Source organism: Lepisma saccharinum, chromosome 24 (assembly GCF_977018435.1).
Source record: "Lepisma saccharinum chromosome 24, izLepSacc3.1, whole genome shotgun sequence".
Classification (NCBI taxonomy): Eukaryota; Metazoa; Arthropoda; class Insecta; order Zygentoma; family Lepismatidae; genus Lepisma; species Lepisma saccharinum.
Genome location: NC_139252.1, coordinates 22,975,954 through 23,003,785, shown reverse-complemented (window position 1 = coordinate 23,003,785; position 27,832 = coordinate 22,975,954). Strand labels below are relative to the sequence as shown.

The 27,832-nt window shown below is 39.9% G+C and overlaps 1 protein-coding gene across 3 annotated transcripts in view; it reads right to left on the bottom strand.

Moving 5' to 3' along the window:
* ci (transcriptional activator cubitus interruptus) overlaps positions 1-27,832 on the bottom strand; it is a 554,770-nt gene that overhangs the window by 48,890 nt on the left and 478,048 nt on the right. For all 3 annotated transcript variants that reach the window (XM_083110883.1, XM_083110882.1, XM_083110885.1), the window contains one exon: positions 21,573-21,802. In XM_083110883.1, coding sequence (XP_082967009.1) covers positions 21,573-21,802 — 230 coding nt within the window. The remainder of the gene's footprint in view (positions 1-21,572; positions 21,803-27,832) is intronic.

Below are 27,832 nucleotides of genomic sequence, written 5' to 3'. Positions count from 1 at the left end.
GAAAGAAAATTAACGAACAGAAATAAGAGCAAAAAAATCAGCGAACAAAAATAAGAGCGAAAGAAAATAAGCACCGAAAACGAAACTCAACTCTGAATAAGAGCAAAAGAAAATCAGCAAACAAAAAATAAGAGCGAAAGAAAATAAGCACCGAAAACGGAGGAAACGCGAAAGGGAAACTCAGCTCTCAATAAGAGCGAAAGAAAATAAGCTAACAGAAATAAGAGCGAAAGAAAATAAGCACCGAAAACGTAGGAAACGCGAAAAGGAAACTCAGCTCTCAATCAGAGCGAAAGAAAATAAGCTAACAGAAATAAGAGCGAACGAAAATAAGCACCGAAAACGTAATAAACGCGAAAACGAAACTCGTCTCTGAATAAGAGCGAAAGAAAATAAGCTAACAGAAATAAGAGCGAAAGAAAATAAGCTAACAGAAATAAGAGCGAAATAAAATAAGCACCGAAAACGTAATAAACGCGAAAACGAAACAACTCAGAATACGAGCGAGAGAAAATAAGCACGAAAAACGAAAGAAATGTGAAAACTAAACTCAACCCAGAATTAAAGCGAAAGAAAATCAGCAAACAGAAATAAGAGCGAAAGAAAATAAGCACCGAAAACGAAAGAAACGCAAAAACGAAACTCAACTCCGAATAAAAATGAAATAAACTCAGCGATCGAAAACAAGAGCGAGAGAAACACAGTTAACAGAAATATGGGCGAACTGACTTACCATAAAACAGAATAGACTTGAAAACAAAATTCACCAATGCAATAAATTCGAAAGGAATTAAGCTAACAGGAATAAGAACGAAGGAGCGCACAGTAAAGTGCAATAAATGAAAGAAATAAAACTGAACAGTTGAATAAAGTTGAGAGGAAACAACCACGAAATGTAAAAATGAAAATGAAGGAGGAGTTTAATTGTTTAATCCCTTTGGCGGTTCTGAAATAACTCTGAAAAAGAACTGTAAATGTTTATTCTAATCGACGTGACACACTGCACGTGGCATATGTCACGTGGCACGTCTCCTGCTGCATTTGTTTCCAGGATGAGCCACGCAAACCGCACAAAAACGTGTCCCATTACCTCACCTCACTAGGTGTTAGAAAAGTAATTTGACACCATACACGGTATGAATAATTGGACTTAGGTGAAAATATGCGAAATTCGAAAGTATAGCGTGTCCAAAAGTTAGTTTGAAAGAGTAGGTCATTTGGAGCATAGTGTACAACATAGTTAGTACCGGTCAGAGCCAGTGGCTGCGATTAGGGGTGGGGGGGGGGCATTGAGGGCCGTTACCTTCCAATTTTTGCAACTTTTACCCCTGCATTATGCTTAACTTTATCTACCAAGGAAAAGTAAAACTGTCCTTGACCCCCCACAAGTTTTGGCACCTTGCCCCCCCCCCCTTCAGTTTCTTTTGGAACCCAATCGTCGCTCCTGGTCAAAGCAGCTCCTGTTCTGGTGTATATTACACGCCACTGATCTTATTGATCTTTGGTATAAATTAGAGAACACATCAGCTATGTAAATATTCACTTTGCCCTGATTCTAGCAAAACTTCATTCTTCACACAACATCTCAGCAATATTCCAGGAATGTTATGATTTATAAATATGCATAAATTCAATGAGATTTGGATTAATAAAAGTTCCATTTTTCACGTCTATGCAGAAAAATTCACGCAGAATTCCCGGAGCCAATAATTCACGGTCAATTTCAGGAATTCAAGGATACTTAATTCATTCTTCAGATGAAAGTAACTTTTGCTAACACAAATATAGGATTACAATAATTTGTGGATAATTTTGAAAATGATGTTTGCAAATGAAAATTTCGTTAGAAAATTAATATTTGGTTGTTACGTGGAGCTATTAAAATTTCTTACGGTTCTTTTGAAATTTTGTTTTTGAAAATGTACCAAATCAGTATTTTCAGGAATTTTGAAGCATTTAAAGTTTCTTTTCAAACCTACTTCAGGATTTATCGCGCCTAATTTAAGATTTTTAGTACCTATTTTAGGATTTTTAGAACCTATTTTGGGATTTTTAGAGCCTATTTTAGGATTTTTAGAACCTATTTTAGGATTTTTAGAACCTATTTAAGGATTTTTAGAACTTATTTTGGGATTTTTAGAACCTATTTTAGGATTTTTAGAACCTATTTTAGGATTTTTAGAACCTATTTTGGGATTTTTAGAACCTATTTTGGGATTTTTGAAACCTATTTTAGGATTTTTAGAACCTATTTTAGGATTTTAGAACCTATTTTAGGATTTTTAGAACCTATTTTGGGATTTTTAAACCCTATTTTGGGAATATTAGAACCTATTTTAGGATTTTTAGAAATTATGTTAGGATTTTTAGAACCTATTTTAAGATTTTTAGAACCTATTTTGGGATTTTTGAAACCTATTTTAGGATTTTTAGAACCTATTTTAGGATTTTTACAACCAATTTTAAGATTTTTAGAACCTATTTTGGGATTTTTGAAACCTATTTTGGGATTTTTAGAACCTATTTTAGGATTTTTAGAACCTATTTTGGGATTTTAAAACCTATTTTGAGATTATTAGAACCCATTTTAGGATTTTTAGAAATTATGTTAGGATTTTTAGAACCTATTTTAAGATTTTTAGAACCTATTTTGGGATTTTTAAAACCTATTTTGGGATTTTTAGAACCTATTTTAGGATTTTTAGAGCCTATTTTGGGATTTTAGAGCCTATTTTAGGAACCTAAAGCACACTTTTTAGAACCCAAAAAATCCGAGGTCTAGTGATGATACAATATTCCAGTTACATTACAGATACGTAACCATGTATCCGTGGCATGTAAGCTGTATGGAATGTCTCCACTCAAATATTGGGTGCTTATGTTCAGGGTGGTATTTGGAAAAATTCCAGTAAAGTAGGGAGGAAGCCAAGCGACTGCTCTTATATCATCGGGAGGAATATATACCAAATACCAAAAAAAATAGAAACCATAAAGGGGAAGGGGTGGAGGGGGTTCTCTTCATCCCAAGTCTAATACCTTCTGTATGTGCCAACCCTTATATGTATTAAACATAATTGAATAATTTATTATAACAATTTAGTTCGCCGCTACATGACATGGCATTGTGTCCTCCTCAGGCCATCACCCCCTAGACAGCTGGGACAGCTCAACATCGCTTGTGTAGCAAATGAGCCAGTACCAAATTAATTGTGCATGAAGTGTAATTTAAAATAGATTTTGTCGAACGAACTTGCAAATTGTAAAGCAAGAATACGTAAAACCAGTGTCTATCTGTGACGTTTGGTCACACGCTCGCCCCAGTCAGATCTTTTCGGAAGAGGCGAAAGGGAGCGCATGTGACAACACCGCTTGACACATTGTCAGGATTCGTTTTCCGCTGGTGGCGCTCTTCGGGCCAAGACATTCAACCCCGAGGATCGTATGTCTTCCCAGAGCGGAAGTGGGCCTTCCTCCGCGGGGATAATGATTGACTCATAAACGCCCCGACAAAACTCAATTATCTGAGGGAACATTTCCAAGAATGACACCCTGTCAAGAAGATCTTCTTCGGCGTGGTGGATGTGTGCAAGACATTTGGTGTTCTTACAATTCTCAAAACATTCGTAAGGGGAAAAATTCGATAGCAATATCCCAGTATTTCACCTACGTGTGTATATATATATTTCAACTTCTATGTGCGAGCCGTTGGCTGTACGCACCACATGTTGATTCACATTGGGTATTCTGTTGACACATGTTTGAAAATATGAAACAAAAACAAACAAACATATATATATTACACAATGCTGGTTCCACAGTCCATGTATTATAAGCTAAGGTCACTTTGTGCGGTTTCTTCGCTCTTATCGGTATCCGCTATCGCCTTTCCTCGACGTTCTCTCACTTCCCACAAATATCTCCCCACTCGTTGCACTATCTCACTTATGATTCCTCTTCTATCTTCTACCACTTCCATTATTTCCCTCCCTGTTACGTTCTTAACCCACTTGTCTCGCAAATCACGCGTAGAGGGGCAGGCAGATAGCAGATGCTCGTCCGCCTCTCCCTCCCCGCACAAAGAGCATATCGTTTCCCCTGCTTCATTCTTCATTTTTACTTGTTTCCAACCCCCCAGTCTGAACCATGCTAACCCTCCCCTTTCTTTTTTACCTACTAAATTTATGTATCTTGCTTTTCCCCATTCCCTTGATTTCAGTTGGTTCCTTAGTGAAGTCTTTGTCTGGCAGTCGGCTAGTATTTCTTGTCTGTCTATGTCCAGCAATCTCTCTCTGATTTGGTTTTCTACTGATGTATCTACCCTACCTCCCGTTTCCTACACCCACCCCATCCCAATAGAGTACAACATGTTTTTTTTTTATATATCCCTCGCCCAATTCCGTGTATTTTCTTCTCTTACTTGCATTATCAGACAATGACCCTTCTGTGTCGTGTTACCCTCCCTTGCCAGCTGAAGCCAATGCTTTAAAACTCTCATCCAGGCTTGTACTGTCTCTCTGTTTAGACCTAGTTCTTTAAGTACTCCCCAATTGGCAGTGCTTCTACTTACACATATCAAATTTTTATAGAATTCTGTTTGGATGCTCAAGGTGGTCTTGTGGGTATGGGGTCCGGCTGCCACACAGGAGACCTGGGTTCGGATTAGAGGTGGGTGATTTCAAGTGGTAAGTTTTCAGACAATGCCGCTCCATAAAGCTCTCAGGCTCAACCATCACCGTGGGGAGCAAAGATGGCAGGGGCGTGGTCCTGACTCACCACATCACCCTTCCTATGGCCGATATCTAGAATGTATGCGGCCGTACCTCCACACATCCCTAAGTGCTATAGCATAGCACAGGGCACCTTTACCTTTATGCAAATTACAGTCAGTATTTCATACATGTGTACGTGTGTTTGTGTGCGCGCGCACTCACACACACACAAAAATTTGGCACCTAGATGGGATACTTTGAGTATCAAATTGCGTCTACATGCGACTTCACAGTTTCGAATTCTTTGCTACATATAATATGTTTGTGTGTGAGTGTGTCTGTGTGTTCCAGTGGCGTATGCTGAGCCAAAGACCTGGATTATCTCACTATAACTCATGGCCCTAGGCCATGGAGGAAGGGAGGAGACTAGGATCGCGTAAATCCCCTGTTCAAGTTGCCAACTCGTAAGAATTCAGGTTGCCAACTCCTAAGAATTCAGGTTGCCAACTCGTGAGAATCAAGGTTGCCAACTCCTAAGAATTCAGGTTGCCAACTCGTAAGAATTCAGGTTGCCAACTCGTGAGAATTCAGGTTGCCAACTCCTAATAATTCAGGATGAAATTTCAGAATCGCCATTGTCTTCTTATTGAAATTAGTTTTATTCACAGTTTCTAATCGATTTTACTTCTGTATTTTATTCTGTAGGCTTCAGGCTTCGCAGATAGCCTAGCTAGCCTTAGAATATACGCTCCTGGTGTGTTGATTGATTTTATTTGTTAATTGATAAAATTCAATTTACCTATAGAAAGGCTAATCGAAACTGGAACATAGTGATTCGGGTCCCACTGTAAAATGTACGTCCAGTCCCGATCAGCCTATCTCTCCATAAGTGGACTTAAAACAAAAACAAACAAAAGAGAAGTAGTTACTGGAATATCTTCCACTGGAAATTTTTCAAATACCACAATGGCCATAAACGTAGAACCCTGACTATAAGCAGAATATCAAACACTACATTATACAGAAATCCCGTTCAGTAAACATGTGCAGATGCGTGAATAAAAATGGAATGTATCGTAAGACTAAAATAGGATGCTCATACTTTACGACAAGGGGGCTTGGGGAGCTACAGCCGTGAGGTCTGCGGTCGCAATCATTTATATGGTATTTCGATTGCGGATGAACACCAGAACAAGGCAGTATCTCAACACCTGTGTAGCGTCGTCCGTAAAGCTGTTGTCGTTGGGTGGTTGCCAGGGGTTCCGACGCAGAATTAGTCCACAGCTCGAAGAGGAGGCAGTGTAGCCAGATGCGAAAAATCACTTGTTTGTGGGGGAAATAACACTAGTTTGACATGGTACATTGAAGTAGTACATTTCAATACATACGTGTCGATTGATTGATTGATTTGGTTTGTCTTACTTCGCTTTTCTGCCACTTTTAGCTAATCGCGAAGATGGGGTTGAGCATGGTGCGAAATCCCCCAATGATCTTGTCCTGAACCCCCCTCCCCCCACCAAACTTTTTCGGGGGGAGTTCTTGTTAGAACAACAAACATAAACAATTACTTTGGGAGTCGAATATGCTTTACTGGAATAATATCGAAAATATACACAAAGAACGGACAACAAAGAGCCTCATCTCATCTCCCAGAACACAGAAATTAGTCGGACTTGTTATTCTTCTCCATTTCTTATCGCCTTTCGTCAGCTACCGCAAATTATATAAATATATTAATAAAACATGTAATATCATTTAGATGTGAATTTTATATAGGAAATCATCTTAAAGTATCTTAAATTTTTCCCTTCCCTCCTTAGTCAAGCAAATCATTGTTCATATCATTAGTAGTAGATTAGATTATATTGTATATTTTATAATATAATTTGCTTATTTAATAATTGACACATATTTAATTTAATATACATATAATGACACACGCACACAAAATATAATAGGTGTGTGTGTGTGTGTGTGCCGGCTCCTTCCCCCCACCAATCTGCAGTGATTTCGCATCCTGGGGATGAGTGATGACGTGATGAAATTGATTGAGGACACATTCGTAAAGAGCACGCAGGCCCATGACGGGATTCGAACACAGAACCCCTAGCGTCGTAACACAAACATACGTGTAAGTGTCGAATTGAAGTTTGAAGTATGGTCGTCAAAGGGAGGGGTATTTAGTGTTTCCGTCACTGAGCAACTGTAAAAATGACACCATCTTTTTGTGCGGAGGTGTTGCAGAATTTGGTTATGCTACATCCTTTGTAAGGGAAACTGCAATTAATGCTAGATTTATTACATGCACGAAAAATTGTAACAATTTTTAAGATGTTTACAATGTGCACACTATTTATTTATTTTCTGATTATTTTCCATCGCTTGTGCATCTCTTGTACGGAACGAAGATGAGGATGAATGATGATATGAAATTAATGAAGGAACAGTCACAAAGACCACCCCAGCCCAGATCGAGATATGAACCCGGGACCCCTGGCATCGTAGCAACTAACCACTCAATTTTATTACCTTTATTTTTATACATATAATATAATAAAAGAAAACCCCTAAGTGGGAGCTCAGTCGTTAGGGCGTCTGACTACCATGCGATAGACCCGGGTTCGATCCCGGCGGGGGAGAACCGGGATTTTTTCCACCTGTTCAAGCGGCTCCGGCGCACACCCAGCGTCGTATAAAGTGGGTGCCTGGAGGAAACTCTGGGGGGTAAAGGCGGCCAGGGACGTGGGGCTGATCACATCACCACCCACCTTTAGCCGTGATCAAGAAAGTGTGGGAGGCCGTGATTCCACACCCCCTATACGCCTTCATGGCGTGATGCAAAGCACAGGGGAACACTTTACTTTTCTTGTGTGCATCGCTTGCGTTAATCATAACGAAATTGATGATTGGACCAACACAATAATACATCTATGCCCAACCTGAGTTCTCTGGATTCGTGACACGTCACGCTAATCTCTGAACCGCAGGAAAGGGTGGGGGGGGGGGCACGAGCACACAACAATGTCATATTTCAACAAATCTGAAGACGTGTAATCACTTCATAATTATTATTAATGAGTTTGGAACCTAGAAACTGTGCATATAAATGGCCCGAATTCAGAGGCAGTTCTATAAGGAATGCTAAGTTTCATTGTCGCTTGAGGAGAATTGTTACCTGGTGTATCCCTTCCTGAGGGCACTCAAATGTCAACCTCCCATCCACGTAGTAAGTATACTCTGGACTGCATTTTGCAGACTAGCTAGGTTCTGGCGTCTGGACCAGTGTTGCCACAATATGGAGGCACAATTTCCCTTTCCAAGGGGCAAAATTTCCCTTTTAGCACCAATTTTTCCCTTCACCTAAATAAATTATATAATAATAATAATAATAATTAATAGTAGTAGTAGCAGCAGCATTATTAGTGGTGGTGGTGGAAGCAGTAGTAGTACGTACTTAAGTATACCACCTTTGAATTCGTTATTCGTTTGAATAAAAAATATTTTAAATTTCTTTCACATTTCAGTTTCATCACTTCCTGATCAGATGTCCAAGGTTTGAATCCTGGTCAGGAATCCATTTAATCGTTAATCCTCATGACATCATCGTTATTATTTATACAAAGATGCATAAAAGCAATGCACAATAAACTTAAAGGAGCAGAAACAAGTAGGAATAGCAAAATAAATAAATAACAAAAATGTGGATATGAAATTAGAGATTAACATAAACTGTAATAATGTGGTCAAATGACCTTAAAATTTCCCTGCAATTGTGGTATTTTTCATCGAAATTCCCTTTTCCCTGTTGGCTAAAATTTCGGTCCGAACTTCCCAAGGGAAATTTCCCTTCATGTGGCAACACTGGTCTGGACTCGCAGACAGTGTAATCCTCTGTGGGACACGTGCTGTGTCGTCCCTGTATGTTTGTGATTGTCTCTGCGCAAGTAGTGACTCGAGAGGGCTCGACCAATGAACGTGTACGAAGAGAAAAATTCGCCTGCAGCTACCAACTGTTAGGAGCAGCAAGTACTTCTTTGCTCCGCCCACTCGCTTTCTCCCCCTTCTGTACTGTTATGAGCGGCATTGCTCCAGACATTCCCTGGACAGAGTGTAATTTAATCAATCAATCAAAAACTTTTTCCCCCTGGGTTATTCAATGTCTTCAGTAGGAGGGATGAGGATTTTTTATTAATACATATTTCGTTCCAAATTAGGACTGGCACTCTCGTGTGCAGAGATTGCCTACATAAAGAAACAAATGAACGTTTGGTCTTACTCTATTCGACCAAAGACTTTGTAAATAAGAATTTAACTTCAGGTCGCCGTGCCGATGGATTTATAATAACGCTGTTTAACGATACGATATTTATTTTGGAAGAATGCCTGATGCTGAGAGAACTTTCACACTCAACTCAAATGAAAAGTTAATTGTTCTTCTTTTGATGGTGGTAAAATGTGATAAAAATGTATTACCCTATTCATCATATTTTAAGGCAAGAGTTGCTATTTTGTTTTTATATTTAACATCTGGAATATTCCAAAGTGCCAAGATGAGAACATTTTATTATATACAGTAAATAATTAATGTTAACTTGTCTATATGAGTATACAAATCTTCCAATTGCTTGTGTTTTTCATTCTAATAGTATTCATATGATTTGTACTGGCATCTATGAATCAAGATCGCTATCTTTAAACCAACAATATCAGTTTGTTTCATAATGATTTTCTGCTAACTACTTAAATGGGATCAGGTAGCAAGTACATTTGAAAAGATGTGGGAATGCTACGTAGCATTGGTTGATAAATTCTGGTAGTATTTTCCACTAAAACTTAAGTCCATGTCACAACTAGCCTATGTATGCCAAGGCTTGCCAGTCAACTTTTCACTGGACGGTGAATGGTCCATCGTCGCTGTTTTCAGGCTTTCGAGGCCGATATTTCTTATTTTCAAGTAGCTCGCCAATGATCCTCACGACGCTAACGTAAACTAGGGTTTACAGCCAAACTGATTGAATGGTGATGTAGCCGACGGAAGAGGGTATGATGGCGGTTTACTTTTCTAAAAGAAAACATCTCATACATGAAATTATGGGAATATATATAGTGTGACAACAAAGAAAAGAACCTTCGGCCAAAAGTCTTCGCTCACCTTCCCCTACATCGGTTCAACTTGGGGCATGCTCCACTATACACCTCCCCTCCATGCGCGATACACAGGAGACGCGGGTCTGCGCAGGCTCTTTTGCCTCTGCTCCACCATAGCACTGATTTATAAATAAACGCATAACGAACCCATTATAAAACTTATGGGTGTATATACCATTGTGGTATCAACATTTAGTCTGAGTCGAGATTATATTAATTTACTGTATTAAATCCCGTTTGACTTTTAGCCAATGCTAGCAAGAACCATTCCAAACTGTTCCAAATCCTAAAAAAAAATATTCTACATTCAATTGAATCTCCATCTGAATATATGTAATACTTTTGTGATGTTGTAAGTCTCTTATCTGTAACAGATATCTTAAGAACCGCGAAAGCAAACCATATGAGCAAATAATTTCGAAGAAACGGTAAATGGATGTAATTTTTCAGAATTAAGTGTACCATAGATGTTTTTCGAAAGGTGGTGGATTTTCATCAAGTGTTAGTTCAGTCAGACAAAATCTCCAACGACATCTTCAGTGCAACTTTGAATTGGTTAATCCGAGAGTTCAACTTTTAGTTGAAATAAGTGTGTTCGAACTGTAAATTAATGACGAAACAGCTCAAATTATAATCATAATTATAATCAAGGCGTAATGCACTTGTGCCTTACCTTGACTTCCATATAGCAGCAGTGGCGGCGATTAGAGGGAGCGAAGTGGGGCAGTTGCCCCCGCACTATGCTAAACCTTATATACCAAGGGAAAGTAAACTGTCTTTGCCCCCCCCCCGCACGATTTGCACCTTGCCCCCTAGTTTTGGAACCCAATCGCCGCCACTGTAGCAGAAAGGTAAAAGTCATTGCGAAAAGCACCTAGGGGCGTGGCAGCACATTCTCGATCTTGGACATAGAGGAGGATGATCAGCACCACGCTCCGGCCGCCTTTACCACACCAAAGGCTGGATGGATGTACTAAAGGAACATCATCGGAAGAAAATCCCACCTGCGATCAGAAATGCCGTGAATCGAACCCGGGACGCCAGCGTGGAAATCAGCACAGCAGTGACATACGTACTGCGATTTTATTTCGGTAAGGAGTTCATTTTTCAGTGTGAATTTTCTGTCTCTAGGACTCACAAGCCTCGACCTCAAAAGTATAATACAAACATAAGAACAGTGAATTAAAAAGTAATTATGAACATGATAATGTTTTGGTTCTAGGGTATTTCGAAGGGAGCTCAAACTCGATAGCCCACTGCAGTGCAGTAAAAGATATTTCATGTTTACTACAACATTAATACAACATCACTACGGAACGGATTTTAAGGTGTAAAATTATGGTCTGGAAAGGGAAAAAGTTATGAAAATGTTTTCAGAAAGGTGCAAAAAAGATGTTGATAAAATGCCTTTATTCAATGCTCTTTTTTTCTGAGCCTTCATATATATAATGCGCGCGGACCGCAGAGAGAACGGTGGTTCTGCCGAATAGGTTTTGTTAAGTTTGTGTTTTCTTTCGCTGGTTTTGCTACATTATCTTGGGAACTATTTGGGGCTGCAATGATTATATTATACCATTTTATAGCTCTCGTTCTGGTCTACAAAATGAGACTATAGGATTTTATGTAGCTGCTCAAGAAGAGTGAAAATCATTTATTTTTCTGACCAATTTTTTGACAAAGGATGAAAGAAAAGAAAGGCAAAAGATGCTGAAGCATCAATGAGGGGGTAGAAAGGGTGTAAATGTGCTAATCTCACGAAAAGGTGCAACAAAGTGTGTTTATTTTACTTGATTCCATGTGATAAAATACATATCTCAAACGATCTGTATAAAAACTGCTATATTTCTGGAAAGGTGATGCACCTTAAAATCTCCTTCCTAATCATCACAGTAAAAAAAAGAATCGACTTTGATACGTTTTGTACACTTAGCGGCAGGGTTCGAAATGTGACGAAACGGAACGCTTTAATTTCGTTCATGCTGTTGTCGGTTTTGGTCCCCGATTACGACGAGACGGAGCGGGTAGGTTTCAGACCTTCACGATCCGGAACGCCGTTCCGGTCCGCTCCGGTGCATTTCGAGCCGTGTTTAGTGAGTCACCCCGGTATAATTCAATGAATAACGATCGTCTAGTAATCAAGGAACCGGGTTCGATTCCCAGCAGGAGTAATTTAAGAGATTCGAATCTTACTTTCAACTGCAGATCCAGCCTCAACGGGTCAATCTGTTCATAAAATGTACTTGCCCTTTCGTTCCTGCTATTTCGGTAATTTTACGCCGCTTTTCAGTTAATCGCGGCGATGAGGATGAATGGTGGGACAAACACAATGACACATCCATGCCTTGACCAAGTTTCGAACCTTACATATGAGCATACAAGATAAGGTACAAAAAAGTATCTCCAACACCATAATTTAGCGCACCCTGGCAACCCTGGAGAATGATGGAGAGGGTCGGCCGAGCGGTGTGGGACGTGGAAAGCGTTCTTTGACATTACTTCTTTCAGTATATTTCTTTTTGCTCTCTTTCCCCCAGCAGAAATCTTCGGCAGCCTGAAGACAGGCCACATTACAGGCAAGAAGTAGAAAGATGAAGGGAGACGAAAAAAACGAGAGTTAAAATTAGAGAAAAGAACACGAGGTTGTGAAACAGTGTGTACAACTATCAACGACCAAAAACATCTATAATTATGTCTACAGTATGAGTAACCAAATTTGTTTATAATTTTCAGTGTAACAACTTCCTTCTTTGGTTATAATTTTTTATGTATATAATTGTGCAGTACTTTATATATTTTATTTTTATTTATTATTGGCTATATCTGTTTAATTTTTGATTAACAATAATTTGGTTTAGTTTTTTATGTTATTTTTAAATCGTAAATATATTTCTTGATCACAGGTAAATATCTTTCTACGATATAATATTTAAGGCAAAGCTAGCTCTGCATATTTTTTATTTTGATTTGATGTTTTAAGGACCTACAATTCAAAGTGGAAACCCACCCAATATGTGCCTCCACCATATATCGAACCTGGGACCCCTTGATTACAATGCGACGACGTTACCACTACGCCATCGGGGAGCCCCCGCTGCATATTGCAACATCGGTGGGGGATGTAGAGGCAAGGCCCCCACATATTCGCAATCGCGGTCATTTGTGGATGTGATGTGATCATCACCATGCTCCGAAGGCCTTTATCGTCCAGTTACGCATTTTTTAGAGGTTGGGCGAATCACAGAGCCGCCTCAGGCAGGGACATAACTGGATAAGTTCACACCTGAAGTCACTAACCCGGGAATCGAACCCGGTTCTCCGGCGTGGCAGCCAAACACCCTACCGACTGGACAACCGTCCTATTGAATTGAATTGTTGTTTCAAGTTCACTTTATGCACAGGAAGGTTAATCTGGACTGGACCTACAGTTTAAAGTTGGATCCGAACTACTGTGCCATGTGCCTCCACCAGGGTATCGAACCCGAGACCTCCCGACTACAAGGCAACGACGTTACGACTACGTCATCAAGGAGGCCCAACAACCGTCCTATTCTCTTAAAAAGTGTATACATACTTCGTATGATAAGGATTGGTTGGGAAACATAGCCTACGCAAAATTACACTCTCTGAATAGTTATTATTAATAACGTTCGGAGACTATTAATTTCAGATAATTTATTAATAACATTATTGGCGCCCAGTGTTGTATTTACAATTTAATGTTTTTATATTAATATAGTACGCTTTTTGAAATGATTTCATGCCCGTTAGATTCTGGTTGTGAGGGTGTCAACCCCCGTAGCTCCCTAATTTGCTCGCTTATCTAATCTAAAAGTTATTTATTTTTTGCAAGGATAACCGTATTTGTTAATGTTCTATTTCATTTTATTGTTCTCAGCTTTAGTTTGTTGCATGGTCTTTCAGGCTGTTCGTAATTTCGGGAAACTTCGCAATTATTAATTCCTATTAACTTTTATTTATCGGAAAGAAGAGTATTACTAGTTTGTTGTGAGAGTGGCGACATCATTCAGTGATTCATTTAGACCTAAATCAATTATATTTTTAATTGAGCCCTCCAGCACTTTTATTTGTTCCAAGCAACAAGAGATATTAACATTAGTCAAAACTATTTGAAAATACTAAACAGTTTTGTTTATATATTTACATAAAGTCTCAGATACAGTTTTAGTTTATTTTATTAACTTTATCAAAAGTTGTAGCGAATTTGTCGTGTTTCTTGGGAAGAAACTCAGCGAGTTGGCAACCCTTCAATTTGGAATCCTTAGTTGGCAGGGGTTGACAGGAATGAGGCACTACTTCAGCTTACGGATGTCTCGCACCCTCTTGGTGGCCTTGTCACTTCGACACGTCTCTGCAGTGTATCACTCCGGCGCGGTTGTACATTTGAGCCACTATTTTGGAATATCAAACTAACATTTTCGTAGAAGTCTCCCCTCCCCCAAAATGTTCTCTACTTCGAAGCATAAGGAATATTGGAATGCCAAAGGCGAAGAAGGTACTAGTGTTCTTACAGCCCATATTTGATTATCACATTTCACTTGTTTCGCCATCGGCACTGAAAAAATGCATATAGGATGTCCCAATAAAATGTACACACTCTTTGAATGATTATAAAGTCAGTGTTTATTAGCATTCAGTTAATTTTAGAAATTTAAAATAATCTACAGACATGAATAATTTTCTCTCTTTCAATGCCTAAATCTGATGACCATACCGTAAACTATCTTATATGTTTAGCTTACTCATTCTCTAACTATGCATCATCCAATCATTATGACCTAGCTAAAATGTAGGGAACTGTATAAATATGCAATATATGTGTAAAAGATCAGCTTAGGTGCGTGAAATCACGATGCTCTCGATTACAAGACGTGTATTTCGCTACACAGGTTACGATTTACTATTTAGTGTGAGTTACTTAGGTTTCATTTTTAGCAGAGCAATACTTCCAGCTCGAAAATCTCCACTCCTGGTTAAAGAACGCCATCTGCACTCAAAAAACTGCACTCTGCGCTGCGGTCCAGATCATCTACACTGAGAGCATGGACCCTTCTCTGAATGTAATTCTTCCAATGCCAGTCCTTTAAAACGCAATGGACACTTTTATTTTAAAAATTCTGTTAACATGTGTGTGTGTTCGCGCATTATTTTGGGACACCCTGTATACATACAGGGTGGGCCAAAAGTAGGTATACAGTAAATAAAGTTTAAATGAACTAAATATCAATATCTGAGAAGAACCATCAATGAAATGTTCATAATATCAATTTAAATGTTACGAATAATAATAAAACAAAACATTATTTATTACCATTATCCCTCGAGGATCTAAATATGGGTTTTGGAGTTATCAGCGCTACCGGGGGGTGCTGAGGCCTGGTGGAGGCTATAGGAACTGGTTAGATATCTGTCAAGGACAAAGGTTGCGGCGCCAATTCGCAAGAGAAAGTGGCGGTTAGTTTTGGCCTTGGACGCTGTTATAGAATTGCGACCTACGAAACCTTTTGCAGGTATGTTTTAACTCAACGTTTTCTGAATTCTCACCTGCTCTGTATAGGTTATGATATTAGAGGTGCATAAAACAAATGTGGGCTTTTATAATACCATGATTTGTTTGTGAAATATGTACCACAGAGAGCGAAAATAAATTGAAGATGAAAAATAGCGTGTTCGTCTAAATATGGGCTGTGACATGAGATCTAATGTTGAGATCACATTTTCAACAAATATTTGGATGTTTTTCTTAATTTTCCGCATGATTTTCAAAACAACAGATTATTCATAAATATGAATTTTATAATGTTTTAGCGATAAATGAATTATTTATGTATTCTAATTGCTTTTCGTGATATTACCACTAGTAGCCCATATTTAGACCACAATTTTGAAATACATTATTTTACCTTTTTGGAAATAGCTTTATTTTTTAAAAAATGGAACCTTCTATACTTTAGCATACTATTACATTTAAGTATATATTTCATAGATATGCATTTTAAAGGCAGGTACTTGATATATTAATTTATATTCTCCGAAAATGACAACATAAAAAGGGGGACCCATATTTAGACCTTTTCCTCTACTTTTGTCCCACCCTGTACATAAGTGACCCCTGACAGGCTATGTACGTGAAACAAGAACTTCAATCATTACTGGAGGTTTTATCCTGTCACCAGCAATCGACAAGATATACAAAAAAAAAAAGCGATTGAAATTCGGACACCCAGCCAGAGCACGTGACACGCGTAAGTGCAACATGCATCAAACCACACCTCGCGTTCGGGTGCTGTGTGGAACGACGAGGCGACGAATCATCTTCACCTACGCCATTTTGGCGGGCGCAGTTGCTGTCAAAAGACAGGACGAAAACATTCGCTACGAGTGTGGGCGGTTAATAAAACTTTCACGAAGTACTTTGTAAACACGTCACAAATCTTTTCTGGAGAACCTATTTGGTATCCGAACACTTTCCGCTGCTCCTGGTGATTCGGGATTTCTCAAGTAGAGGGCGTTGAGGATTAACAGGCAGACTGCCCCACATAGATAAACTCAATGAGAAAGGAATGGGACATATGCTCTTCTACTCCAATGTCACAAACGCTCAAGAGATGGCTTTGCTGAAACAACAGATAAAGAAACGCAATAATTTTGGTATCTTCGTCAAGAACCTTTATTTATTTCAGCCTAAATTCAAGATCAATTCAGCACACGAAATTCTCGAACAATCGTTGATAAAACTATAAAAACTAGTGGACAAATTATTCTCCTAGCCCTGTTGTACACAAGAGTAAACCTTTTTTATTTATATATCTTCCCGTCAAGCTGTGCTTATAAATTGAATGGCGTCGAGAGAAAATTTTGTGAAGTTGGGTGTGGGTCATACTCAATTGCTAACATCGCTCCCTAACATAACACCCTAGACATTATTAGAATTCTGTGAAAATAATGCATGTAACCTGGTTACGAGGGTTAAGTGCGGTAAAGGATGAACATGCCTGCAGTTTTTAAAAGCTTAACAATTTCTCTTCTGACGATTGAGCTGCTGGCGTTTCTCCCTAGCTCTTAAGAAAAGAGGTCGAAAAGAAAGTTTTCCCTTCCATTCGGGGAGTAGCAGCAAGCAGCGAAATTTGCGAATTCTTTTCTTTTTTTTTCTTTTATGTACCCTCCACATTCTCTAGTAAAAAAAATTGCAAAGGGGAGTTCCTCCTGGCCGGTCCAAGAAAGTTGCTTCTCGTAGCCATTTGGTACAGTGGATTACATTTTAATGGTTGCTGATACTCGTTCGAAAGTTTGTTTTCACACAATCTTTCTTCAATGAAGTAGAGAGAGAGAGAGAGAGAGAGAGAGAGAGAGAGAGAGAATATCCCTTGTGAAATGGTGTAAAAATAGTTTTAAAAATCCCATATCCTCTTGGGCTGCTTTTAGAACCAACACTTACTTACTTGTGAATACGAAAATGAGAAAGTGAGAGAAGAAAAAATAATACGTGAGAAATAATAATGCAAAAAAAATACAGGATTATAAAAAATGACAATAATACCAACACAACTATGCATCGATGAATCATTATGAACTAGTTAAAGTGTAGGAAACCCCATAAACACGCAGTAGATGTGTAAAAGATCAGCTTAGGTGTGTGAAATAACGATACTCTCGATCACAAGGCGTGCACTTCTCTGCAGAGGTTACGATTTACTACTAAGTGTGAGTTACTTGGGTTGCATTTACCAGAGTGATACATGCAGCTTGAAAATCTCCACTCCCAGTTGAAGAACGCCATCTACAATCACAAAACTGCACTCTCCGGTCCAGATCATCTGCATTGAAAGGATGGACTCTTCTTTGAATGTAACTCTTCCAATGACAGTGCTTCAAAATGCAATGGACACTTTATTTTGAAATTCCTGTTAAAGTGTGTGTGTGTGTGTGTACATTATTTAAGGACACCCTGTACATATATATACAGGGTGAAGGTAGATATGCAGTAAATAAAGTTTAAATTAACTAATATCTGGGCAGAACCACCCATGGAATGTTCATAAAATCAATTTAAATGTTACGAATAATAATAAAACAAACAATATTTGGCCCACCCTGTACATAAGTGAAACTTGACGGGCTAAAAATCCCTATTCCCGGTTGAAGAACGCCATCTGCACGTCGAAGGCCTCACTCAATCTCCATGCTAATTGCAAAGCCCACTCAACACTCGACACGCAGGCACACCCACACTGGCACACACGTCCACATGACATTGTCTCCCATCGGCATCCCCACGTCGCGGCTTGTCTTTGCCGAAATCAGCACTTCACAACCATCCCGCGCCGGAAACGATTAAAATGCGAATCCTATCATCTTTCAGCCTCGCATGTCCTGCCACCCACGGCCCATTAAAAGAACCATGGGGGAGGATGGCGATGGATGCAAAAAAAAAGAAGAAAAAGGGTCCCAGCACACACCGTCTTATTACGCTCCACCTTATCTCGGTTGGTTTAAGGCACGCCTGTCCCTTTTATCCCACAGCAGGTGCCTATTGAAACATCCACAGACGCCATGGGAATCTGGCCCGAAATTTCACAGTTTTATCGCTCGAATCTTTTGTCCCCTTCGAAACTCACAAAGCAGGATTGGGTTACCAGAAGTTCCCGCATCCTTCACTGAGAATAGGCAGGATAGATAAGGAATAGGGGCCTCAGACAAGCGGGTCTGAGCGTTCTCACTGTGGGTGGGTGTTTCTCGAGCACAAAAACCTTCAGTTGATTTGTAGGCAGGTAGGTGACGTTATCGTGAAAGCCTTCTTCGTTCCCCCCTCTCACACACACTCTCTATCCGTCGCCCGTAACAATTCTATCTTTTGCGGTGCTAGGGTCGATCGTCTTGTAACATAAGCCATCTTGCTTCTGCCGTCTGCATATCACACTTCACGAGACACCAGACAGAGGAGTTCTTATGAAGACTCTGGTTCAGTACGTTTCAAGTGCACATTGGCAAGGACGTATTTAGGGGGGTCCGACCCCCCCCCCCCTCCGCGAAAGACAAATACATAATAAAATAATCAAACTGTTCAGCATTTGTAATATAATCCATGGTTATTTAGAGGGAGATTATTTCCGTAACATCTTTGGCAGTTATGCATTTGAAGCTTCGGAACGAGTCACAACTCTCGAAGCAGCCAATTAACCAAACGAGCCGCTGACGTCATCTCCACCCAGAACCTATCCCTAAGCCCCTTACTCAGGTTCTACACGCCCACTAGGCTCGCTAGACAGACTCGCGCAGTCCGCTGGAGATGTTCCGAAAGTAATTCGACTCTACTTCCTTTGAACTTATTGGAAGGAAAGGAATTTGGCTCATACGGCTTTCAAGAACAGTTCCAAAGATTTATGACACTACTGCTTATGATAATCTGCATAAAATATTAATCAGGAACTTTATTTTTCGTCAATTGTAATAGGCAATTAAAAGTGATCACAGTACAATTATTCTTGCCTATTACAATTGGATCTAACTCCTTTTTACTATTCAATAAATATTCAATTATTTATCTGACATTAATTTCCTTGCCAGGGCAGTTACCTTTATACACATTTTTGCGATCTTAGCTACACGTAAGCGAGATAATGAATTCGTGCTGTTGTATCTCAATTCTTTTATCATCTTTTTGGCTATTCATGTAATAACAATACAATATTAATTTACATACTGAATTAATATTATTTAATGTAATTATTCTAATTACATTATTATTATTGAGACACTTAGTCGAACCCCCCCCCCCCGAAATTTATTTCTAGATTCGTGCCTGTTCATTGGTATTTTAATTCTGTTGTGGAAGTGATAATTAGCTTGGTACCATCAGATGTCGCTGCTTTGAGTTCTTGGTTGTTCTTTTTGGTGGAAACTATTAATCTTTTTAGAGAGCTATGGTTAATAAACCCATATTTCAGGAAAAAGATGGTACAGTTTTGGTAACCCACTACAGGGATTCGAGCCAGAGGTAGATCAGATGTTGGAGATGAATTAGAATCTTACAAGGGCGCTTATGAAGAAATTACTATTTTAATTACACTAAAAAGATTATGCTTTATATAACTAACAAGACAATGGGGCACAGTGTTACTTTCTAAACATATTGCTTAATGTAACTAATGATTATAAAAGAAGCTTCCGCTTGCTTTGTGCGGCTTTTTCTTTGCCAAAACCTCAGTATAAGGTTGAAGAATTGAAATGTCTGCTTTGTAAAGAGAAGGCTAAGAAAGGAAGTCCTGGTCTGGAAGTTTCAGAGGTGCTGGTACATGTAAGAGAATACCTCAATGATGTGTTCAGAGACAAATCGCCAAATTTACCAGCACCTCTGAAATGGCCACCCCGAAGTGCAGATTTGCCATATTGTGATAATGTGCTATGGGGGCACATCAAACAGAAAGTCACCCAAAATCGTTATCAGACAACTGAGGAACCTGAAGAAGCTGTTCGCAGTGTGTTTGCTTCCCTCACGCCAGCCATGTTACGGAGGATTTCACATCGCACCTGGGAAAGAATAATACTGTGCCATGAAAATGGCGGTGTGCACACAGATTCTTTGGAGTAAATGGTGGTCAATTGTCTGATTTAATGGTATACCATCCTCTCATCATACGCATGCTGTTAAAATAACATTTTGCAGGTTTGTCTGAAATTCAAAGGGGGGTAATGGGACTTTTGGTACACCCTGTACAGTCACCGGCAAAAAAAGGAACATCTAGAAATATTGGCTTTTCAGCGTGGCAGCACTTACAACTGAAAAGTTGCTATTCAAATTTTGGTTGAAATTGCTCCAGGCGTTCGAGAGTTATGCTGGAACAAACAAACACACATACATACATACATACATTTTTAAATATATAGATTGATTGAATTGTTGTTTTAAGTCCACTTTATGCACAGAAAAGGCTAATCGGGACTGGATCTACAGTTTAAAGTGGGATCCGAACCACTGTGCCACATGGCTCCACCGGATATCGAACCGGAGTCACCTTGATTACAAGGCGACGACGTTACCGCTACGCTACGCCATCGGGGAGGCCCTTTACGTATCCTCATGAAATACAGGATGTCCACAAATATCTCCAGTAATACTAAACAGGATTGGCGTTACAGTATGCCATTGAAACTAGTGTCTCCAGAAAGGGTAACTCAAATATTTCATGCTTACCTTACAGACACTGCCACCAAGTGTCTCCACGCATGTTTATAATCACGCATGATATTTGTGAACACCCTATATAGTAAGACTTGACGCTTTCCTGGCGACGAATGACGAAAAGATTCTCTCGGTCTATCGACCAGGTGAGTTGTGGAAATGATTCCAAGCTTTCGAGAGCTAACGTTACTCTATCTTCAGGGTAGAAGTGCAGTTCTGAACGTCTCTTCGCTTTCTTGATCCGTAAGTCCTCGAATCTACGGATGTGATGTAGCATTCAGAACGTTCAGAACTGCACTTATACCCTGAAGATAGAGTAACGTTAGCTCTCGAAAGCTTGGAATCTTTTTCGCAACTCACCTGGTCGATAGCCCGAGAGAATCTTTTCGACCCTATATATGTATTTACATTATGATTAATCAATATAATACTCTCCAAAAAATGGTCGCGAAAATTTGTGGACACCCTATTTACATTATGATTAATGCATATAATTCAGAAAGTATTGTACTCACCTCGAGAGTCGAGTGGACTGAGCCCCCTGAGGGAGGCAGTAGGACTAGAGTGGAGGGAGCCGTACAGATGCTCCATGTAGGGGTTGAGCCTATAGACCGGGTGGATCTCTGGCCCCCCGACCCCCGCCGTGTGCACGCCGGCAGAGGTGGGGGCCACCGGATGGGTCCCAGGTCGTCGCGACGCCAAGAAAGAGAGTTCGGACAAACTAGAAGCGCTGCTCGCTGTCAACCTGGAATGGAAAGAGAAAGTAGGATCAACCATTTCACTAACACCAAACCTTTTATTAATACAACTTCTTGTGTATTGGCACTAGGCAGAGTGTTCACAAAGAGCCTACGTGCGACTGATGTATCTAAAGGCCTGCACAAGACCTGGAGCAGACCCGTTCGCGAGACATCGCTCCTGAAATGCCATGCAACCTGCGCAACACCCTCGCTTGAGCAGCTTGTATGCCCACCTGCACAGATCGTTCCTGGCAGGCATTGTAGACCCGCCGGGTACCCGCAGTCTTACGATACCTAGTAGGTCTCAGTTCGTTCTTTCCATCAACTGCAGACCCCTCCCTCTGCATGACGTAGTTGCTTCGAGTAGAAACTGCACCTGGCCCACACCGTTCTGCAGTGTTGCCAACTGCAATAGATTTTCACTACTTAAAAAAGGGAACTCGAAGCTTCGTAAGCCACATCACCAATGAAATGAGATTTACGAATGTTCTACCCCCCCCCCCCCCACACACACACACATTGAAATAGGTTTTCCGTGGCACAGGATCCATAAGTATATGTTGTAAACAACCAATATACGTATATATAGTGATATAGGACAGGACTGAAACATGTCACGTTCGACGCTGAGGTCGCGAGTCGAACAACACACTGTTCTACTGCGAACACCAGGGCCGTAGCCAGCCAGGGCCATTGCCGTTACCCTCGTTTGGGGGGTAGGGCCAAGTACTTGGATAAACGTGCCAACAAGAACAATCACAATAATAGTAATAAAGTAGCATGAAAGGCATTATAATCCTCATAAATCACGCAAAAAGGGGGTAGAAGTCGGTTCTCACGCGCATTTGTGTTGAAACAGAGGATTAGAAATATTTTTTTTCAACACGTCAATTTCACATTAGCTAATAATGGAAAACAAGCAGACAAACTGTTTTTGAAAGAAAGAAAGTGCATGATAAATGCATTCCGAATGTACAGACATATGGCATGTAAAATTTCCATCTACAATATTTTCTTTTCACATGGAGCGACGTATTACATAATCAATTCATCCAACTCGTAACAAACCAACATTAATAGCAAATAATATCACGGACCGCCATAGCATTCTCTGTTTTAAAACTTTTCTCACTTAGATCGTTCGGCGCTCAGGGCCGACTCCCGCTACCCCTTTGCTACGGCATTGAACTTGATGAGACTAGATAATATTTTATAATATATTTCTACTTTCATAAAATTTGAAATCAAGGGGTTGCAATTACCCCTCCATTCCCCCTCTGCAGGTGCCCTTGGCCGTCTGGAAGGAAAATGCAAGAAAAATATGAAAATTTATTCCATCTTGAGTACCCTTTAGCCCTGCTACTCTTAAATTCTGCTAGTCTGTTTTTTCTTGTACTTTAATGTTTGACCCCCACCCTGACCCTTCCGCTAGACTTAATTTCCGTCCAAGGTTGTGAGCAATGCACCCTACCCCCTCTGGTTGCGCCACTGCGTGCCTGGTTAAGGCACCATGCAATGAAAAGCAATTAGTTTTCAGTGAGGAGATTTTTGTTTGCTCGATCATTCATTTAAATAAATGAAGCTGTAATACTGCGTGCATTTCCTGGCAATAAGATAAAAACTGCTTACGCTGAACTGAAATCGCTAAGTATATAAATTCTCCTTGGAGGAGAGAGCTCCTCCTAGGACCTCGTAGGATTTACGAGCTACGTAAGTAGGCAACACTGGCTGAAGCTGTCCACGTGGTGATGAAACACCTGGAGCGACACGCTGCCGGAGGGCTGTTTCCTTCCAGCAGGTTTTGCAGGCGCCCGGGTCTTGTTGAATGCCCAGTTACCTTGTAAGCGCAGAGCGCCTGGAAGACGAAGAACCCGGGTAAAGACGCAAGTCGACTCGTTGCCGTGGGCAGGCGAGCAGGTATACCTGTCCTCGCGGCAAGCGGGCAGTGGGTAGGTAAAATGCAGATTATGCTGGCCTCTGGATGTATCCAAAAATTTTAGTGCAAGATTTTAACATCGTTTCACGCACTAGAGCTCTATCCACGAAAACAGTCCAGTCAAGGTCACGCCACCCACCTACAGTGTTGCCAATGCGTAACAATTTCAGCCAACGAAATAGGTAAACGCGCGAACTGTCGAATGAGCAGCTTAGAAGTGTGGCAACCCTGGAGGGCGAGGGGTGTGGAGGAGGCAAGATCTTGATTGGACTGTTTTCGTGGCGAAAGCTATAGTATACCCAGAATTGTTATGTTGGAAGTGTACTAACATTCAGGCAAGTATATCTTATCCTGCAAATACCACTCCCCGCTGGACCAATGCCCCTGAGGCAGACAGGGGAGGAAGTTTGAATTAGTATGCAGAATCTGACACCTGTAAGTTGAGTGTAGTGAATGCTTGTGTATTAATCTTTGATTCGAATAAATAGATCATCATTAACACCAACAGTTTTGGACTCAACAGCTTATATCTGGCTGCTTACGTCCAGCTTACATTTCTAAGTACATAAAGATACACTCTTGATATAAATTTCACACATAAAACTCATATATTACACTCTCAAATATTTTGCTTTTATATAACAACATTCACCTATTCATTATTATTTTTTAAAACAAATACAATATTAGTTTGTTTCAAAAATGCAAGTACAATTGGAATATCTGGTGCGTACAACAATGAGGTCAAGTTTATGGGAAAAGGCACAATCATTGTTGATAACGTTTTGTATAAAGTCTTTCGTTTCTCAGCGAGAATAGGACATTACAAAATAATATGATGAGCATCAATGTTAAAATAACCACAGTCACAATCTGGAGATCTTAAAATGTGTATTTCAAATAAATGATTATATGTTCTCGCGCAACAGAATTGCAATTACGACTGTGTGTCAAGGTGGCTGCATAAAGGTTGGTCAATCAGGGATACGGTGAACGGGGATTCGTTAAGGGTGTTGTGTGGCTATGCGACAAAATTAGGTAGCACTCAAAGCAATAATACTAGTATACTATCGAAGAATAAATGGTCCGATACGATATCACTAACAATTAATGACAGATAAAGCTTCAGACATAGGAAAATTCGAAAAGTCTGAGTCACGTATGGGAAAACCCTTCCCCCACCACATTTTCTAAGAATGATGACGTCACAGTACGCGAAATCAAGCACTTGAAATTCATACTCTGAAATAAAAAAAAAAAGACGAATACCCAAGTGTTGTGACAGACACGCTTGAGTAACCGCACAAGACTCCTTCAGCAATCATGAGTCCGTCTTCACTTCTGAAAAACAAATGCGATAATTAACCAACCTCGTCTTTACAAGTCAAACACTGGCGGAACACAGACGCACGACGATAAAAAACGAAGAAATTCCATCCTTGAATTCTTCAAGGAGTTACGTCCTTGCATGATAAATTATCATACGAAAAAAAATATTTAAAAAAAATGAAGAGCTACGCTATTAACGTATAGTTGAACAGTCTCAAATTGAAAATAGCCATATCCTATTTACATTTTAAAGGACTCTTAAATTAGGTTAAGTGCTGGTGTCATTCTTAAAAAGTACACTTCAAGTGAGGCATTAGGAGATTAAAGAAAATTAGCTTTCTACTGTACGAATCTATTGCAATCTAATTCTCGCCTGTGGCATTCTACTGTTGAGTGGTTGCTGCACGATGACTCAAGTGTTCATAATCACATACATGTGCTTTTCGGTATATACAGAATGTTCGTACAGTTCCCATACGATTTCAATAAATCCACTTTGGCGGCACAAGACAAGGGCCAATGTACTCTTTAGAAGACGTGTCTGAATCGAAAGGTTCCCGAGAAGTACAGTTGCCACTTTTCCCGCCAGGTGTCAGTTCGAAGGTCACCCATCGTGCTCTAGTGTGCAGGCGCACAGTACGAAATCAGAAGCAGGCATCACAATGCTTTCAACCCATTTGCTACTTAAATTAAAAATGTGGCATATTCATTCATCTATTGCTTTTTTTCTAAATACAGTTTCATTGATAAAATGTACAAGTAGCGCCGAGTTTTGGATCGTCTCTTACATTAACGTCGACTGTACACAATGTTCACTTGTTGCGTCTTCCGCCGTTTACCTCCAACTAAACAGATTTGGGTTGTAACAGTAGGAGGATTTGGCGGGTTGAATTGTGCTTTAGGCAATACCACGGCCAAAGTTCTCGCTGTCACTACATTGGCACGCTTTGAGATGTTTCGAAGAGCATGCAGAACAGTTTGGAAGATATATTTTTGCTTATTTGTGTTTTGTTTGTTTATTTGTGTGTGTTTTTAAGTCCGCTTTATGCACAGAAAGGCTAATCGGGATATGACCTACAGTATAAAATGGGATCTGAACCACTATGTGCTTCCACCGGGTATCGAACCGAGTTTCCTTGATTAGAAGGCGACAACGTTACCATTACGCCATCAGGGAGGACAATACTGCTCTATCTTCTAGGATTGGAACAAAATGATTTATTGAAATGGTTACTGGGCTTCATACACACCCTTTACACCAAAGTTTTGCCAGCCTAAGCAAGCGTTTCCATCAGGAACTACTACCACAGATAAACGTATAGAAGAAAGAAGAGTTTACAGGATTCTCGTTGGGAAACCTGATGGTAAGAGACCTGTAGGAAAGCCAAGATGTAGATGATGGATAAAGGACCTAAAGGAAATCAGTAAGGATGGAAAAGATTGTACTGATGTTGCCCAGGATAGGAAGGCTTGTGTTGCTTCAGCCATAAACCTTCGGGTTTAAGAAGGCTAGAGAGTTAATTAGTTGGTTAGTTGTTTATTTTTGCTACTAATATGTGAAAATATGTAAAGTAAAATTTCAATATAAGAGCCCTACTAGTGTAATTACTCGATATTTTAAGTTTTTATGTGACTAAGTATGCATATAAAGTCCAACATTTAGTTATGACACTGAATAAATGTATAATAATTCAAGTCCTGGTAAAACTGGTAGCTAGTGACACCTCATCAGCAGAACAGATGCCTAGACAGATAGCATGATTGTCTACCCTTGACCTTCCGCTGACAATATCAGACCACATTTAATGACGACAAGGCGAGAGATGTACAAGACTCCTGCAGCCATAATGCGATAACTGCGACCCGCCTGTGATCACGCACCTTGTCACAGGAAGCTTAACTACAAAAGGACGATTTCTGTAACACGGCGACTTCACACGGAATGTCGCGATTGTACCACAAGGAGTAGAAAAAAAAAGCAGCGACTTCAAATTCCTTAACAAGCAACCCATCGCATTAGACAGGGTCATCATTAACACCAAACCGGAAGTTACGTTCAGAGGGGGGGGATACAGGTGTTTCCGTTTGTTGTTTTTACTCCTAATTTCTCTTTAATCCCCTTTCTCAGTGTTTTTTTCTTCTTATCATTAATTATTGCATTCTTTCTCTGCTCTGCAGTTTTGGAATGATAATGATAATCCTAATGTAGAAAGGGCTTGTTTAATTATCAAAACTTGCCTTTGTGCAAGAGCGCCTCTATTAATTTTCGTTGCCTAGCGTATGTTTCAAAATGTGTGTATGGAAAACAATTTCCATTGTGCAAATTCCTCTGTAGGTTTTTGTTTGGACGTCGCGAAATTATAGTCTTGCTTATTTGAATCGTTTGGTTCAGCAACTATTACACAAATCCACGTGCTGAGAAAAGCAACAAAAGCTACTTTGTCAAGTAACTTTGTTAGATAATAACAGGTGGCGCAAAAGTCATCATCCTATTTGAACTGACCTTTATTTTGACATCTTATTGTTTATACCAGTAGTGTTTTGTCAGTTAAATAGAAGATACTCACGAAATTTATTGTGTGCAAAAATGAATAAGTATACCCCACATACAGCCCGCGAAACATTAGCTCTTTTGCGTGACACTTTTCCAGGCGGAGTAATATTCCGTTTTGGTGATTTGCCATGGCCGGCCAGGTCCCTCGATTTGACCGCTCTAAATAGATTTTCTCCTTTTGGGGATATTTGAAGTCATTGGTTTATGTGAATAAGC